Genomic DNA, 20,083 nt, shown 5'->3' on the forward strand with positions numbered 1-20,083 from the left:
ATAGAAGATGAATTATTATCATATTGCAGATATCAGTAGAACAGGCATCTGTAAGCCTACACACTATATTTTCACATATTACAATAGGAAAATCATAATTTACTTCAGAGCATGATATTAAACACCTTACAGGAGTGGCTGTAAAAAAAAACCCAAAGTAGTAAAATATATCACTTAATGTAATTAAAAGATCCTCAGTCCTTCTCAGATTTTCCCCCCTCAGCCTCAAGGCAGAAGAAAAGCCAAAGACACAAATCCCATCTTCCTTAGTATCTTGACACATATATGTCATTTACCTCCATTCACATCCTCACATAAACAAAATACATAAATACCACACATATTTTAAGAGTTTTGATGGAAGGGTAGATATCTAACAGACCTGCACTTTCCTCCTAGCTGCAATCACATATTTTTACCTGTTTGAAAGGACTACAGTGTAGAAAGAATGAGAAATTGTGGTTCCCAGATGCATACAGAAAAGCTCCCTGAGGTTACTTGTCTCATAGTTCAGTAACTATCTTATTACATACAGTATTTGCTGTGTACACCTCCATTCCATGTATTTGTCCATTACATACAGCAAAAACATTTGCATGTTTTTGTCTTGCAAAAGAAATATCAAAGAACTAGGAACCTTTTTGCCTGCCTTAGGAGGAGATTACAGGAATCTGGCTGTCACCTTGTCTTGTCAGCTCCTATACATCTCATGCATCATGTCAGAAAGCCAATAAATTAAGTTTGGAAATATCCAAATGGACCTGGGCAAATGTCTGTCCAAAATTATAGGTCTAAATTTAAAAATACCTGAATCGTCTTTTATAATGTGCACACAACTTAGTAAGAAACAGGAGTGGGCACTTTTTACTACAGCCTATAATATTGTTTTCAGATTGAAAACTAAATACAAAATTGCAGGCTAACAAAATTTTATTTCTTATAATTAATTCCAGAGGTGAACAAGTGGGATAGAAATTGCAGAGAAAGCTTTTTTGACTGTGTGAATGAACTTTTGCAAACTGAAACACATTTTAAATATACTGAAATACATTTCCATAATGAATATTACAGACAAGAAATGTGACTATGTATAAATGATAACGAATATGTAAGGACCAACATACATGTTTAATCTCCATAGTGTTACACATGAACATTCATTAACAAAAACATAATGCCAAGCATAGTAAACGGGATTTAAACAATGTGACAAATTTAAGCTTTTTCTTTCACTTTCTTAAAAGGAAAAAAAAATGTACTGAGGAGAAAATTAAAAATTAAATTCCTACTGGGATGTATTTTGAGCTTCTGACACAAAAAATAAAGGATTATCTGGATGACAGCATGCAATCTCAGTTGAGAGATCTCAGTGAACTAAACTGATTTAGAAAAAGATCAACATGACCCCAGAAGTCACTGTGGCTTAAGTATTTTGTAGTTCCATAACTACACGGAGTTTCTCCTCCATGACAATAGGATTCATCGTATTTCATATCATCTGCCTTCTACATTTGCCATGCTGATGTCAGTTGACTTCCACAAACACAACATAACTGATTTTTGAGTGAAATGGACCAATCTGAAGTACCATGCTTCACAGTTAGCCAGGAGTCAGAACTCAGAGTTCCACTACCATCACCCCACACCACCCCCATTTATTTACTTCACCTGTGGCCATGAGCTCCTGGCAATGCATACTAGCTGCTTTGTAGTCCTGGAAACTGAGAGCTTGTTCCACTAGAAGTATTAAAACTTGACCTTTTCTCTCTGTCTGATCATCTCCTGTAAGAAAAATTCAACACTTTTATTAGTTAATTGGAATTAATGGCCAACTTAAGCTTGCTACTTTATTTCTTAAGAAAATTACATGCCACAACGTGAAAGGTCTGTCATGAAACTGAAGCAGAAATAAAATTATCTACTTTTTCCTGAAGGAAGCAATAAAAACTGCAAATGTTTTTTAAAATACATTTGCATCATAGCTGGCCAAAAAAAAAAAAAAACACTCCCACAAAAAAACACACCTACCAAAAAACTGCACAGCATGTTGTGTCCAGGTTAAAAAAAAACTTTTGAAAACTGTATTTATGTGATGGCCAAGACATAGATCAAAACTGATATTTAAGGTAGCATACAAATCAAAATCCTGACATTGGAAAAAAACTTCTGTGAACTGTAATCAAAGAAGTATTGAAATTTTTAGTTGTTTTGTTACAGAATACAAAGCTTCAGTTTAAACTCCCACTTCATGGAGCCAAATAATTAATGAGATATGGGAGACACAAGTATTTAAAAATCCCTTCCCTCATAAATTGAGTGAGTAGAACCAAAACTATTTCTTTCACACCATACGTGCATCTTGGTCACCAGACCTTCTGGACAATGCCTCTTCCCTCAGTTATGAGGCAAAAGTAATGCTTCAGATACTACCGATCTCATGAATGTTATTTATTTTACTGACACCAGTTGCTCCAGTCTTGTGCTCAAAATTGCACGTATGTCCATGCGTTATATGAGGTGACTAAACATACACAGGAAAAATAATCTCAAGGTATTAATTTTAATTTAGGAAAGAAGGATGGCAAGAAGCTAGTAAGAATGAGTTGTTTTTTTCAATACAAGCTTCTTGCTCATGTTTCTCCCCTATTATTAAAAGCAATTTTACGCAGTCACCGCTGTTAAAGTCATTTGAAAAGGGCACTGGTTTATGAAACTATATTGCTACAACTTGTGAAATGCAAATATTTCAGAAGGTTAAACAGATCCGGTTCTAAAAACCATTTAAAGGGTACATGTTCTTAAATTGCAAAGTTGTTATTTTTAACTTGACTTTGCAGGTCCATCAATGCAGACAAAGCAAATTTCTTTTTAAAGCTTTCTCAAATGAAAAGACCCACCAGTTGCACTAGAATGACATTCAGGGAAGTGAAGTTATCCTACTTACTGAACTCAGTCAAGATTCCCCTAATCCCGGCACGTCATAACTAACTCGGCAGGGAAACCAGGTTTGCTTCCCATCATTTTATCTTTTGGCCTCTTGCTCTATATACTGCCAACACACGATGTTGCAAATTAATCACATCCAAGGCTCTCCTGTTGCAAAATTTTGCCCTCTGGAACCTGGGAACTTCTCATCCGGGCAAAAGCAATTACAGATGACAAAGAGGTGCTTCTATCTACACAAGCTATATGTGAACTGTCATAGCTATAAGAGATCTGTACTTGCCACTCACCTCCCGATGCCCACTTCACCCTGACAGCTTTACTACTTACAGAGAGATTTGACTAAGCAGCAAACACAAACAGAAGGCAAGAGAAACAATCGAACTATTGTCCCTGAGATTTGAGCTAGACAAAATAATCACTGATATTTATTACTACTTAAAAATCAGTGGGATTGGAAGGAAGAGAGGAACACTTGGAGCAAGGAATGATTTTCTTCTTAACTGTGCTTGAGCAGTTGTATGCTGACAAGTCCCCCAACCCCAATGTTTAGCTAAGCAGTTTTGACGCAGTGGGATACATCTCCACATGTTTTACAAAATCACAAGCATAAAATGTACAGATCTTTTTCCTTCCACTCCATGGCTGTACTTGCTCATCTTATCTCCACCGTTCACTCATTTAAACTTCCACTATCTTGACACATGCTGTTATGCCACCGAACAACAGTCAGCCCTTTTTCACATGGCTTTCCTTTCCTCAACAGTGCAGTCATTTAAAACACTACCTTCTGCAGTTAAGCAGCAAGGTCTTGTTCTTGTCTTCAAAGATGAAAAAATTCATTGCTTCAGATTCATGATGCCTCACTGGAAGACATTTTTAATAATGAAGTCTTATAAAAGTGAAAGCTTTGAATTCTAAACTGACAGGCATCCAAGATTTAAAACCAAAAAAAGGTTCAATGAGAAAAACCATTAAAATTGTAGCCTTATTATATTATACAGTAATTCTGCATTAAGCCTCAATGTTAATGTCTGGCATCCAAACTCAAACACATTAAGGTCAGAAATTGGAAAGAATATCTTAGTTTTTGTTTTCCTTTTAGTATTTGTGAAAGTTTGTGTGTGTTCATTTCCTTTGAACTATTGCCTCCTCACATCATAAAGAAAATGCATTTATATTCTAAAGGTTATTCCACTCAGATTTAAGTCTCCACAGTTCTTTCCATCTCCTTTTGTTATGATGTTTAGCATTAAGCTAGAAGTTGATACAACTTCTATATGACATTATACCTGAAAGGAGGTTGTAACTAGGCGGGTGTTGATCTCTTCTCCCAAGTAACTAATGATAGAACAAGAGGAAATGGCCTCAAGTTGTGCCAGGGAAGGTTTGGGTGGGATATTGGGAAAAATTTCTTCACCAAAAGGGTTGCCAAGCATTGGAACAGGCTGCCCAGGGAACTGGTTGAATCATCATCACTGGAGGTATTTAAAAGGCGTGTGGATATGGTGCTTAGGGACATGGCTTAGTGGTGGACTTGGCAGGGCTAGGTTTATGGTTGAACTTGATTTTAAAGCTTTTTCCAACCTAAATGATTCTATGATTCTATTACAAATCATGAGAGAAAAATATGGAAGGTCAGAAATAACAGACAATCTCTTTTTTTCTTGAGAAATAAAGGATGTTCAAATGCTTTTTAAAAGTTTGGATCCAATTTGGGTCATATAAAGAAAAAAAAAGCTTACTGAAACACTGAGTAAGACGCAACATTATCCTGAGTGAAACCACCTCATAAAAAAACTTAAAAGTCAAATGGTATCAAAATTTACTGTATACTCCAGAAATTCCACATGGCCTACCTTTAAGAGGTAAGAAACCATCTGTATGGTTACTTCCACATGTGTAAAGCAAGAAAAGTCAATGCTGAAAAAGGTGGATTTCAAAAACAAGTTTTCACTTAAGAATGTGAACAAAACTTAGAGGTCCTAGAACTAGCTTATGGATATTGAAATTAACTAAATTCCCATAGAACTTTGTGAGAAAAGAGAATAATGAACAGAAAACATTTCTAGAGAGCCTGACTCAAGAAACAGAGCAATGTTCACTAGATCTTTTTGATACACAGTAACAGTAAAGAATATGGTCTTAATTTCCGATACATAAGCATTTTTTACTCTTTCTTTTTGCTCCTCTATTTTGTAGGGAAGTAATTACATCAAGAGAATTCTTTCACACCGTTTCTTAACCGAGAGCATGGATTAAGTGAAGATCGAGATATAGAACAGCTCCAACTCCCTGAGCAGCTGCAGATTTTGTCTGTCATGCTGAGCACATTATCCCTCACTCACTTTGCCCATCTGTGAAATTAAGATAACACTTGTGTGCTTACTTTACAGAGGTAGTGATGTGAATCTTAAGTAGAGTTTACTGTCATTAATCAAATACTTTAAAGTAATTAAGAAACTAGCTGATATATCATTACCTAAGCAATATTCTGGCTTTGATAAGTATGAATATAAATCCTATTACTTTCAGTGGTGCTATCTAAACAAACTGTATTCATAGGACAGAGCTCCCAAAGCTCTTTGAGGATAACCATGTTCACTCTGCCCTTGTATGCATAGCAAACGCATTCTTTTAGAATCAAAATTAAGATAGATATATATATATATGCTCATAGTATTTTACAGACTATATATCATAAGATAGCATATATATATAATCTGTATAAACACATATGTATAAAATGTATTATAGGTGCAGATAGATGTAGCAAGCAGGTCTTTCACGATCAGTAATCCTACGGGCTGCAGTGGCAGGGGGAGCAAAGAGGGGGCAATGTTGCAACAAATTGCTCCAGTTCGCAATAAAGCACAAGAAAGCACGCTACTTGTAGGTACACACAGTGAATCAGCAACAGAAGGGACTGCAAATTTGAGCATGCATAACCAACACCGGTAAGTATATTCCACAAGACAAAATTATAACTTCTTTCACAGCAAAGGTGGCTCATAAATCAGCATAACTGTATAACTCGTGAAAAGCAATTAGGGACAAAAAACAATTCTTTCCCCCAGCAGTGCTCTATGTAATTCTTCATTAAGCAACTCCATAAAGTTTAATCCCTAGATTCTTTTTCAATATCCAGACTCATCCCAACATACCTCCATAAAACCATTTCCTTTCATCATAAGCTGTTAGAAATCAAGTTATCCTTTCCCAGCAGTTTTAAACCTGCTAACAAAGAGTGTGTTAAAACTGTAAGGAAAGTTTTCTTTTTCTAATATTCAGTTTAAAATAAAATATACTCATTCACTAATCTTAAAATCTGTACGCATGAGCTGCCCTTTTGGCTATAAACTGATTTGTGGAATAATATTAGCGTTTGTTATAATTATTATGCCTACCAAATCCTAAAATAACTCTTGAGCATATTAATAATTAATTGTAACTCAATAACTTAAATTACTAGTTAACAGATACAGAAATACCACCTCTACATGTCTTGATTTAATTTTTTTAATACCTACTATTAAATTTTACAATACTTCATTTACAGACTATGACTAAGGCTATGCCAGCGTTCCACTTAAAATCTGTTCTCAAAGGTATTATTAACCTAGCTATTAAAATCATATGCAACTGTAATTTCAGTGTAAGGTTACCTATTCCAGCACTCACTAGAAGTACATACAGCAGTAACTGAGGAGTAAAGAGTGAAGTTCTACAAACTTTCTTTAATCTGTTGGAAAAATATTGCATTGGCATGCATGATTTGAAATAGTGATGGTAATCATGTTTCCTTTGTATGCTTTTGGATACTCTTCTGGATACTTGTCAATGGGATGGAATGTCAGCCACAAAAAATCTGCAATAATAGCGGTATGCTGTTAATAGCTTTCAAGTCCAGAAAAACTAAAAAAGATTAAAGATTAAAGAAACACTGGGTTTCTTAAAATTAAATAAACCTGTTTTCCATAGCCCATCTCCTACAACAAGTAAGTTCAGATAAAATTCACAACTATGGTATTCTCATAGTGAGTCTACATCTTGCTTATAAACTAATATCCTGTAGACAGAATAGTATTTCTATGTAAGTAATATGACTAGTTATCCCTTAGCGACAGTGAAATAGTTTTTAATCACAGAAGCTTAAAAACTACTTAAATAAATAGTTTAAAAATATAAAAACACCAAAAACCCACACACACAAAATAAAAAAAAAAAAACACACCACATCCACCATCAAAGAAACTCACTACTGGAAATGTTTCCTTGCTATTTTTATCTTTCAAATAGATGTTAAACTATAACTAAAAGATAATTTTGAAAGCGACCAAGGTATTTGTTTATTTAAAATAAGAGACAAGAAAAGGAAGTGTTCAAGATTCACTCTTGAAATATACTTTTACTACTAATATTCCATACTTACCACAAGAATAACCATTAGTGTTATTTTCCAAAGGTTAACCATTAAAGTCAAAGAACCCAACACTCTTAGAATAAATATGTGATTTGTAGCATAAGTGGTGTTTTTTAAATAATTCACCTGCTTAAAAATTAACCACCTCACACATTCATCTTCTGGTTTTCTGCAGCCCAGTAACTGCATGGAAGAGGAAAATTAGGAGGCCATTTCATCATCTGGATTTAAATCTCTCTCTTAAATCTGTTTTCAGTGGTGTCTCAACAAGTACCACTGCAATAACACTAGCACACAGACAGTACCATTTCAACGAGCTCTACAGGAACTCACTGAAGTTGTCTACCTAATATATGGTGTCCCTTATCTTTCAGTCTCCAGAGACGGAAGACTAGAGTTTGTTCCCTCTTCAAAGGTACATACCACAGCACTGTAGATGCTCATCTACAGCTAAGGCACTAAGATAACACTAATGGACAAAATAGTTTGGATTTAAGCTTCATAGAATCGCTGTGGATTTTGCCTTTCCTTTTCTCATACAAAGAGAACCATTTGGATTCAAAAAGAAGGAAAAACAAAGAAAAACAGCAGCATTAGCCTAAAGAACCCAGAACACTAAGAAAAATCGACAGATTTTAACTGGATGTGGGAGGAAGCAGAAAGAGCTGTACAGCAGTCTTGTCTTATGAACCAACAGAGATATTTTCTTGCAAAAGTCTTGCAAGCAAAGGGAAAAAGAGAAGTTATGACTGTCATTCTAGTTTTTCTACAGAACAGGAGATTACATGTAAAATGAAAAGCTACGTAGACTGGATCCAGCTACCTAACCCTGAACCATCCCCTCCCCCCGCCAGCTTTCAAGTAGCAGCACTACGTACACAGGAGCACTGAGCTTAGAGTCACAATGATGTTTCCAGCAATTCCTTTCTTTAGTACCTAGGCATTTGGGGAGGTTAACAACCTCTCTTCTGTACCTCTCTGCTCATAACCTCACCCACCCCCCTTGAATATCTCCCTCCATATATAGAATACTATGCAAAAATTACCAATACTAAGCTTCCTGAAGACATAAGAAGAAATTCTTCAATCATTTAACAAATAGAGACAGAAAGAAACTAGCCAGGCATGCAGCACTGACAAAGCCAGAATGCATTGAATTTATATACCCTGCTGCATGAAATAAGAATTTCTATTTTATATTTCTATATTCTGTTTCTTAAATGGGACTATTATCAAACTACCTTACTTGATCAAGACAATAAGATTTACAGGAATTGTAGTACTACCAATTAACTGTAAAAAAAGTATTCTCAGCCACAACTCCTCCAATACGAAACAAGCTTTTTCTCAAAATCCCAGTTAGACAAGGTTGTTTTCATCTTAGGTACTAGTGGAATGTCAGACCAGCTGACAATATCAGCTGTTCTACAGATAAAATATTTCATTCATGTAAAATATTTCATCCTCCTCAATGACTACTCTTCCAGATGACTTTTTAGTGATACTGTTGAACACACATTCTAACAATTAACTCAAATATCCTAAAGCATAAACACAAATGCATGTTGCACTGCAATTCAGTATTTTACTAACACAGCTTACCTGCAACCCTTAGCAAATTTGCAAGTCCCAAGAGCTTAGCAGACTGCTTATAGTTTGTTGACAGCTGAGCAAGACAGTCCTTGATGAGACTAAGTCGATCCGAACACAAACGTACTGTTGAAAGAAGAGCTTGTGTTAGACACCATACAGATGAACCCTACTGCTGTACTTCTGGTTAAACAACGCAGAAGGAGTGCTAGGGAGTGTAAGAATGCAAATACCATCTGAAAAACAGCCCAAAGTTACTTGTAATGCAGATCCTCAATTATACCTAGAAACAGAAAGTTAAAACAACACAATATATCCAGCCCCAACCACTAGCAAGTCAGGCTGGGAAGGGAGGAAGAAGAGGGAAACTGACCTGAATAAAAACTTATTTTTGTTTCAAGTTTTCAGGCTCCATGTTTTTAAATGCATATGGACTAACCTATATGCCCTTAAATTTTTTTTTAAATATCATTTTTGCAACATCCTCAGACTGCTAAACCAAACATTAACTTTCATTCAGAATGTTGTAAGTAACTAGCATTTCATACTACATTTTATTTTAGGGTGGACAGGATGTATCACACAGGCTGGAAGAACTGACATACACAAATTCTCCAGGCTGTTTTAATTTACATAAATATTTTCTGAGCAAGTGGAGAGACAGCCTGCAAATGACCAGGATATGTTTAACATATCCTGAGAAGCTTATAATTAGTACTGTGTTTCACAAAAGATTTTACCAAGAATTAAACAATTACCTTAATTGTATAATTTAATATCCTGAGCTGATTTCAGTGCCCTTTTTAGCTAGTTAGTGGGTGGCTAACTTCAGGCTGCTGCTTTAAAAAGGTAATGTTTTCATAACACGCAGGTTCTCAGAACACAGAGGAACAGCATGCAGATCCTCCACTTAACACTCAGTAAGACATCTATATCTGCATGGGGAATAAACTTTGCAGTAGCATATCGGCCTTAAAACACATGATATTAGGCCTCTCAATAAGAGCAAAGCAGCAAGCACATAAAGAAAACTCCATTAATAGAGTTCTGAAAATCAAGTTAGACGAAAACTAATTAAGAATGGATGAGGAGGAAAAGGTTACACTTTTAGTTTCTTTTTTAATATTCTATCACACACATTAGTATACAGCAGCAAAATGCTTTGATTCAGTGTTTGTATAAGCAAGATTTTTTGAAATATCGAACATACTGAAAGTAATCTGAAATGATGAAAATGTTTGACCCATGGTATTTAAGATGGACTTTTCTTCACCTTTTATGTTAATAACGAGTCTCCAAACCAGATTTTATTAGAATATATCATAATAGTTGTTCACAATCTTAACTGCTGAGTTTGCTAAAAATACAAGTGTGGGGGAAGCTCTACAGAAAACTAAAGATAAAAGTGCAAATAAAAGTCTATTGCTAATTTTAATTGTGGGAATAACTGATCCTTAATGTTATTTTAATGACATTCTATCAAAGTAACTGACCATTTAAAGGCTTTCATTAAAACTCTAAAACATAATTTTAATCTTATTACATTAATTTGATTTACATGAAAGATACTGAAGAAAGCATAAGTCAGGATCATTAATAATTATAGGCATGATTTCACACATTCTAATTAATCTAGATCAGCTATATACACATACTGCACATACTGTTAATGCAATATTATGTTGTCACTTTTTAAGTGGTACCTTCATGTCCACACTGAGAAACATCAGGAAAATATACACGTGCTTTTCTACAGGTTGAAGAGACTGAAAAATAATTCTGCTCTGGAAGTCAACAGTGCAATACTGTAAGCTCTAGAAAGCAGACTTAGTCCAGATATGGAAAGATTTCTGAATACAACATATGGAGCATCAGCCCACTTTGAAGGAATACTTGGGAAAAAAGAGAATGCCAAAGTAAAGTAACAGCGACTAAGAACATCTGCTTCATTTTCCACAGACTCCCAACTGCTTTCCATATATCCCAGTATTTCTCTGTACAATGCCAGAAGTAAAACACTACCATCAGCACATTAAAACTCAGTGCTCTCCTCAGCCAGTTCTTTTAGAGTGCTTTCAATACCAGTGTTCATGCAGTTTCAACATAGTTAACTACATACCATATATGCAAGCTTCACTGAAAGCCTTAGATGAGCTCTTTTCTATTTCTTTCACTTAGAAAACTTTTTTGTTTTAATAAAGTACACTGGGTTTGTATGGCAAGGTTTTGGTAACAGGGGAGCTACAGAGGTGGCTTCTGTGAGAAGCTGCTAGAAGCTTTACCCGTGTCTGACAGAGCCAATGCCAGACAGCTCCAAGACAAACCCAACACTGGCCAAGGCCGTGACCATCATCGATGGTGGTAGCACCTCTGGGATAACATATCTATGGGGAAAAAAAAAACCCTGAGCAATTACAGCTAGAGAGAGGAGTGAGAAAATGTGAGAGGAACAACCCTGCAGACACCAAGGTCAGGTAAGAAGAAGGAGGAGGAGATGCTCCAGCCACCAGAGCAGAGATCCCCCTGCAGCCCGTGGTGAAGACCATGGTGAGGCAGGCTGTGCCCCTGCAGCCCACGGAGGTTAATGGTGGAGCGGATATCCACCTGCAGCCCATGGAGGGCCCCACGCCAGAGCAGGTGGATGCCCAAAGGAGGCTGTGACCCTGTGGAGAGCCCATGCTGAAGCAGGCACCTGGCAGGACCTGTGGCCCCATGGAGAGAGGACCCCACTATGGAGCAGGTTTGCTGGCAGGACTTGTGACCCCTGTGGGGGACCCACACTGAAGCAGTCTGTTCCTGAAGGGATGCACCCTGGGGAAAGGACCCACGCTGGAGCAGTTCATGAAGAACTGTAGCCCATGGGAAGGACTCATGTTGGAGAACTTCATGGAAGACTGTCTCCTGTGGGGGTGTTGTGGTTTAGCACCAGCTGGCAACTCAGCCCCCTAAAGTCACTCGCTCACTCCCCCACCAGCGGAATGGGGGAGAGAATCAGAAGGGTAGCTCGTGAGTTGAGATAAGAACAGTTTAGTAATTAAAATGACAACAACAGCAGCAGAAACAATAATGCAGTGAAAAGGAAAACAATGAGAGAGGCATGAAGCCTGGGGCGGGGTGAATGAACAACCAAAACAACCCACATGTGACACAGCCACTCACCGCCTGCCACAACCGCTCCCCTCCTCCACATACCAGCTGCCCCGGTTAATGTGCTGGTCATGGTGTCACATGGTGTGGGATGACCATCCCATTGGCCAGTCGGGGTCAGCTGCCCTGGCTGTGGCCCCGCCCCTCCCAGCCTCCCGCCCACACAGCAGAGTGCGGGAAGCTGGAAAGGCCCCTGACTGCTACAGGCGCTACAGTGAAGAGAATTAACTCTATCCTAGCCAAAACCAACACAGAGGGAGCTCACGCTGGGGCAGGGGAAGAGTATGAGGAGGCCTCCCCTGAGGAGGAAGGAGCGGCAGAGACAACGTGTGATGAACTGACCACGACCCCATTCCCCGTCCCCCTGCGCTGCTGGGTGGGGGAGGAGGTAGAGAAATTGGGAGTGAAGTTAAGCCCAGAAAGAAGGGAGGGGTGGGGGGAAGGTGTTTTAAGATTTAGTTTTATTTCTCAGTCTTTCAGTATGGGGTCTATAAGAAGGACGGAGGCAATCTCTTTATCAAGGCCTGTTGTGATAGGACAATGGGTAATGGTTTTAAACTAAAGGAAGGTAGATTTAGACTGCATATAAGGAAAATTTTTTTATAGTGAGGGTGGTGAAACACTGGCACAGGTTGCCCAGAGAGGCGGTAGATGCCCCATCCCTAGAAACATTCCAGGTCAGGTTGGACGGGGATCTGAGCAACCTGATGTAGTTGAAGATGTCCTTGCTCATTGCAGGGGGGTTGGACTAGATGACCTCTAAAGGTCCCTTCCAATGCAAACTATTATATGATTCTATGTTACTCTGATTTTGACGGGCAATAAATTAATTTTCCCCAAGTCTGTTTTACCCGTAATGGTAATTGCTCAGTGATCTTTCCCTGTCCTTGTCCTGGCCCACGAGCTATTTGTTGTATTTCCTCTCCCCTGTCCAGCTGAGGAGGGGAGTGACAGAGCAGCTTTGGTGGGAACCTGGTGTCCAGCCAAGGTCAACATACTACATAAACATTGTTTGTTTCACACAATCGGTAAGCAATAAAATATACTGCAATATATTCCATTTTCCCCTTTATCTCATTGTCCATAATCATCCTTTCTTTCCAACTTCTCTTCAACAACCTTCCATACCATTGGAATCAGAGCTCCAAAACAGATTTAAAGTTTTAAGTAAGTCATCAGAAGAAATACTGTGTAATATTTCACTTCCGTTGTCATTGGATTTTATATATATCAAAATGAAATAGCGCAGTGGAAACATGAAAAATGCTGACACACGAAGTGCACCTCTCCCACCCATTCTTTCAAAGCTCATCAGCACATAAGCAAGGGCAGATTATTTTGGAAGTAAAAGGTGAGCTCAAACTATTTATTCTAAAGTCAATTCAGGTACTTAGCACTCTAGTTATTAAAAAGTCCTACTAAAAAGTCCCAAAACACAGATTCCATATGCAGACATCTTTCTTATCTGACATCAACTGAAAAATGTTTTTTTAAAAAAAAAATTCATTTTTGGTATGTGCCTCCAGGCTGTTTGGAGGCAGGGCAGGGACACTTTAATTTACTTATTCAACACTCATGCAATAGTAAACTATTTGTCATGCATATTTTATTCCTGTGATTCAAGTAATCACATAGAGTATAAAAATACGCTGTACCTTGTAACGGTAATATCTTCACACCAAATTCTTCAAGGTAGCCGAGAGCACGAATGAGATCTAGCTCCTCTTGAATAGCACTTGGACAGTCTACAATAAGTTGTAGACAGCACCTAAATAGGAAGGAAACAAACGTTTCTAAAAATTGTTGAAGAAATTCAAAGTTAAGTTTTTGGAAAAAGTTCACCTGTGACTAACAAAAGAATAATAAAAAACCCCACAACCCAAAAAGCCACCTAAAACCCAGTAATTTACTGTGCTTACAGAATGTCAAAATATTCACTAGCCCTGTAACACAAATTGTAAGTGTTTGGCACCATATCTCTGTTATAGCTGGCTAAAAGTTTTAATGAAATCCTATTCTTGGATTGCCACAATCGTCTTTACCTAGTTGTGATAAGAACACCGCTAAGCCCTCTTGAGTCTAGACCTGCAGTGAATTTAACAAAAGACACTGAAGACATATGTACTTAAATATCTGATTATTTAGGGAAATACTTCTCATACCACTAATGCGTTTGGAAAAAGCAAAATTCTGTAAAAAGTTCATTGGAAGTGAAGTTAGAGCCATTGTCACAAATTCAGTTTCCTCAGCTAGGTTCACCAAATGAAAACAAAGCTGATTTACAAAAACAAAACAAAAAACACAAAAACATACAAAAATATTTTTCTGAAGATTAATTAATGCATTCAATTATTAACAACATGTTATTTAAAATATTTTTTATATGCTTTATTAATATTATCTTGACCTAATCAGCTTTTTTATACTTTTTTTAAATAAAACTTGCATTCTGGTACAGACTTTCATATGTAGTTTCATAAATACATATTTAACAAAAATACCACGTGCCAAATACCCTCAATGACTTAAAATGGCTTACGTCATCATGCACAATGAATCAGGAAAGTATTTTATTTGTGCAATTTGTCATATGGCTTTTCTCTCTACACATTAAGAAATAGACATGTTTACATGAAAAATAAAATTTTATGTCAACTACACTCTCATCTGAACCCGTCACATTTTTCAGGAGCACTGACAAACATTTCCGGGTGAAGTGGAGACTAAAACAGGAGTGGAAGGAAAAAGAACTAGCTAAACAGAAGGTAAATATGTTCCGCCTAAAATAACTCATGGGGAAGGTTACTAGGAGACCTATACAGTGTGATAATCACTCATGGAAATAAATTAAGTTACCATGAGGCAACTGATTAGAGGAAAGTCGGAGAAAAACCCCAACATCTTCCTAAACAGAATGAACACACAGTCACGCATCCATAACAAGTATTTGAGCTATAAGGTGATACTTTGAAATATCACCATAAAGCCATAAGATAGAAGTTGATCATCAGACCCTTATGAGATACAAAAGACAATGATACTTCTTATTTCTAGAGCCTGCTAATAGAAAAGGCTCTCAATGGGAGACTGAGAAAAACTATCAGTAAATAAACCTTAGTGTTATGATGACATTAAATCATTTTTCATAGCGATTACAGAATCATAGAATAGATGGCATTGGAAGGGACCTTTGGTTTGCTCAGAGCCCCGTCCAAACTGACCTTCAATGTTTCCAGGGATGGGGCATCTACCGCCTCTCTGGGCAACCTGTTCCAATGCTTCACCACCCTTTTCGTAAAACATGTCTTCCTCATATCTAGTCTAAATCTACCCTCTTTTAGTTTAAAACCCTTACCCATTGTCCTATTGCAACAGGCCCTGCTCAAAAAGTTGGTCCCAACTTTATTGTAAGGCCCCTTTAAATACTGAAAGGCTGCAATAAGGTCTCCCCACAGCCTTCTCTTCTCCAGGCTGACCAACCCCAACTCTCTCAGCCTGTCCTCACAGCAGAGGAGCTCCAGCCCTCGGATCATCTTTGTGGCCCTCCTCTGGACCCGCTCCAACAGGTCCATGCCCTTCCTGTGCTGAGGGCTCCAGAGCTGGATGCAGGACTCCAGGTGGGGTCTCACCAGAGCAGAGTGGAGCAGAGGGGCAGAATCTCCTCCCTCAAGCTGCTGACCACACTGCTTTTGATGCAGCCCAGGATACCGTTGGCCTTCTGGGCTGTGAGCGCACATTGCTGGCTCATGCCCAGCTTTTTGTCCACCAGTACCCCCAAGTCCTTCTCTGCAGGGCTACTCTCAATCTCTTCACCCCCCAGCCTGTATTGATATCGGGGATTGCCCTGACCCAGGTGCAGAAACTTGCACTTAGGCTTGTTGAACCTAATAATGTTCACATGGGCCCACTTCTCCAGATTGTCCAGGTCTCTCTGGATGGCATCCCATCCCTCAGGCATGTCAACTGCAACACTCACCTTGTTGTCATCTGCAAACTTGCTGAGGGTGCACTCGATCCCACTATGCCATTGATGAAGATATTCAACAGTACTGGTCTCAATACAGACCTCCGAGGGACACCACTTGTCACTATTCTCCATCTAGACTTTGAGCCATTGACCACTACCCTCTGGATGTGACCATCCAGTTCCTCATCCACCAAACAGTCCACCCATCAAATCTATCTCTCTAGTTTAGAGAAGGATGTTGTGGGGACCTCATCAAAGCCCTTACAGAAGTCCACATGGACGCCACCTGGGGCTCTTCCCTTGTCCACTGATGTAGTCACTCCATCATAGAAGGCCACTAGGTTGGTCAGGCAGGACTTGCCCTTGGTGAAGCCGTGCTGGCTGTCTCAGATCACCTCCTTGTCCTCCATGTGCCTTAGCATAGCTTCTGGGAGGATCTGCTCCATGACCTTCCCTGGCACAGAGGTGAGGTTACATTAGAGTGCCACATGCAATAGCAAAGAACTGGACCGCTGGCCCAAAATGTCTGTCCCCCAAAAACGTGCATTTTGTTACTGCCACTCCAAAAATCAATCTATTCACCTAAGAAAACCAACCAACCTCGCTGCCTCCTAGGTTAGCCCAGAGGAGGGCTTCTCTCTTACACACAGATGAAGTCCTACCACCCTAGTATCCTCTCCCCATACATGAAGTAGCTAATGAAGTAGCTAATAGAGAGATTTTAACTGTGGCAATTACATGCATACAGATAAAATTCAGTTGTTACTTGGATGTTGTAATAGTGTACGCACCTGTTTCACTGTGATTACACTTTTGCACAGCTTATCTAGTAGCCCTGATGTCCAAAACGTAAAAAACCTCAATTGATTTTTAAACAAATAGTAATATATAACTATCATATAAATATTGTTATATTTAACAATAAAATTTAAAAAGCCAGTGACTTGGGCAATTTAGGCCTCCAAAGCAAGTATTTACCTAGAATGCTTATAAGCAGGAATGACAGATAATAAACTGTGTTTTCAATAAAAAGGTAGAAATAGAGTTAGCGTTATGTAATTAATACTGTAAAAGTGATTGTCTTCCAGCTCTGACCTAAGGCAATAATGCCTTTAATTAAAAAAGCAAACAACAAAACCCCACAAAAATAAAAGAAAAAACCCTAATTCTCATCATATATTTTCATATGTGTGTGTGCATTTGGGACAGGAAAAAGGAACAAGCTGTGGGTGATTCGGGAGAAAACACCAATGCTTTTCTAGTCATTTTCTAGTTAAGTTATGGAGAATGTAACTGTCATTCAAGGCAAGCTGCAAAAGTATTCTTTCTTTAACGCCTAACAGATAGTATGTGATTTTTCAAACCATAAAACTTTATAGTAACAACATTTGGTTGAGGAAAACCTCATAATTTGAAAGCGGATGATTAATCACAAAGAGTTTGACTGTATTACTATAGTCAGAACTCAAAAAAAACCTGGTAACATAAACGTACATACCATTATGGGTCAAGATGCATTTGCATCTTGAGGGAATGAAAAATAATTTAATCTTTTCCTTTTAATTATAGGTAAATGTACTCATGTCTATGTGAAAGTAGTACTTTATAAAAACATGTCTTCCTCTGTAGGTGAGACATGAGTATTTTTGTTTGGTTATGGGGTTTTTGTTGTTGTTTGATTTGTGGGGTTTTTGTTTGGGGTTGGTTTTTTGTTGTTGGTTCCCCCTTTCCCCCCCGATAAGTGCCTTTAGGAAAAAGGAAGACTCTTTTGGATTAACACATAACAACAATACCAATGAAACAGCAAATTCTTAGAATAAAAGGGCAAGGCTGGAAATATTAAGACATGCCTCAATTTTAAAGATTTAGGGTAAGCCAAAGCATCAATCTCCTACATAAGTAATACCCAATTATTTTACCTATCTGCATCTAAACTCTAAAAGTAAACAGTTCCATATCTGAACTATTCAAGAATGAACAACAACACTGCAACCTCCAAGGCTGTTCTATACCTAAATTCCTTTCTGAAGAATTATTTGGCTTATTTCTTAAGGTAACAAAGACAGACAGATAGCTTCAGAATCGGAGAAATCGGAGAAATCGGAGAGCTTTCAGAATCAGAAAAGCTCAAAGTAAGAAAAGAAATGACAGAATTCGCAAAATGCTGTTTTCTATCATTACAGTAACTGGGGGCTACAGTTGTGTTCAATACCATAACGTGGAAAAGGTTCAAATGACACACACAAAAGGCTTCTTATCCATAGAAAAAGACTTCCACATTTCTTCTTCTTCAGCCTGAATTCTGTAACAGATCATCCCAGCAACCAGGGACAGCAATGGTGCACACACACAAAAAGCAAGGTGGGGGAAGGAAGGAAAGAAAATAAAAAACAACACACCACACAACACCCCACCAAAACACCAACCCACAAAAAAAACACCCACCACCCCCCAATCTTACAGAAACCAAAAATATTGTTTCCATTTACCATGTAATTTTACATGAAGAAGAATGAACCCACATAAGATTCACACCCTCTTACAGGGAAAAGGAAATTCAAGTTTCAATTAAATGAGTAATATGTAGTTACATATAAGATAATTGTAAATATACCTGGCCAAATCCATACAGCTGTCAGTCAGACTTGTTGAAGAATTGAAATATTCTCTGCCAGCAGCCAAAACCAGTTCGACACTTTTTGCATAGCTGACTCGGTACTGTGGCTTCCCCTTTGATGAACTTGGTAGATCCACTGACCAAATACTGCAATGCATCATTTGTCCAGCCAAGTGGATATTGTCCATACTGCTTGAGCATAGAAGACTTTCTGTGAATATCTGAAAGAAAGAACAATGATTTAATGACCTGCAGCAGCAGCTTCAAGTAAGCTTATCTGCATTGTATAGAACAAACCCCTTTGAATAAAAGGATCTTTGAAGACAAAAGAGTATAATCAGTCCAAGCAGAAAATACGACTTCTGCCAAGGAAAATATTTAAGTTAAGCTAAAATTAACTAGTAGCTCGTTATTTCTACTTCCTACAGAAAGAAAAAAAGTTATTAACTGCTGTTTTAGAGTATGACTTAGAGATCAGAAATTATTTATACCTACACTCCAAGGTGTTAATAGGACGTTAAGAATCTGAAAAGGCAGTTCAATATTAAGAACTTAAAACCAACAACATATAAGTAGAAATTTTGTATCCCTGGGAAATTAAAAATATTTAGAACTGAGCATATAGTATGCTTCTTAAGTTTCAATCAAGACTATCTTCAAAGTATGCATACTAATAAAATGCTGCATATGCCACAAAACATGTAATTTTTAACACAGTCAATAGTGTCCTAATGAAGAGCAACGTATACATTTAATCATTTCAGAAAATAATCACAGTTGCAACAATATGGCCTTTATTGAAGGGTTTAGATTTCATAACAAATTAAATAGAAGTGAATTATAGAAGAGCCCAGGTTGGAAGGGACCTCAAAAGATCACTTGGTCCAACCTTTTGTGGGGAAGGGGGCATACATAAGACTATCTAGCACCCTGTCCAAACTGCACCTTGAAATTAAAGTATTTCTTCACTAGGAAAAACCTCTCCAAAACATCTCATCTCTGGAAAGGAACACAGTTCAGTGGTTCTTAAAAAAACATCATACAGTTGGATCATCTTCCATTTCACAATACATTAATCCTCAAGGAACAGTGAAAGATGCAAAGTATGATAGCTGACCCTTCTTCCTTAATGAGCACATACATACAATTTACCTTTCTCAAAGTTTATGGACATGAAGTACTTCAAGAGGACAGGATTCACTTTACATGCAAGCAGAACAGAATAAGCATCATGCTAAAAAAGATCCCAATACAAACCTCACTTGTGATTGCACATCCTTACTGCTTCGTCAATTTCTCAGTTTTCAAGTTATCAAGGTATAATTGCATACAACACTACATTTCAAAGCTTTTCCAGCATTCTTAGATCATTTTTCCAAAACCCTTTGTCGTTTTT

At 37.8% G+C, this 20,083-nt stretch overlaps 1 protein-coding gene across 1 annotated transcript in view; it reads right to left on the reverse strand.

Moving 5' to 3' along the window:
- NBAS (NBAS subunit of NRZ tethering complex) overlaps positions 1–20,083 on the reverse strand; it is a 187,540-nt gene that overhangs the window by 112,266 nt on the left and 55,191 nt on the right. The window contains exons 30-33 of the mRNA XM_064448069.1: positions 18,685–18,908; positions 13,759–13,871; positions 8,969–9,082; positions 1,669–1,782 (exon numbers count right to left, since the gene is read on the reverse strand). Coding sequence (XP_064304139.1) covers positions 1,669–1,782; positions 8,969–9,082; positions 13,759–13,871; positions 18,685–18,908 — 565 coding nt within the window. The remainder of the gene's footprint in view (positions 1–1,668; positions 1,783–8,968; positions 9,083–13,758; positions 13,872–18,684; positions 18,909–20,083) is intronic.

The sequence above is a fragment of the Phalacrocorax carbo genome, chromosome 3, assembly GCF_963921805.1.
Source record: "Phalacrocorax carbo chromosome 3, bPhaCar2.1, whole genome shotgun sequence".
Lineage (NCBI taxonomy): Eukaryota > Metazoa > Chordata > Aves > Suliformes > Phalacrocoracidae > Phalacrocorax > Phalacrocorax carbo.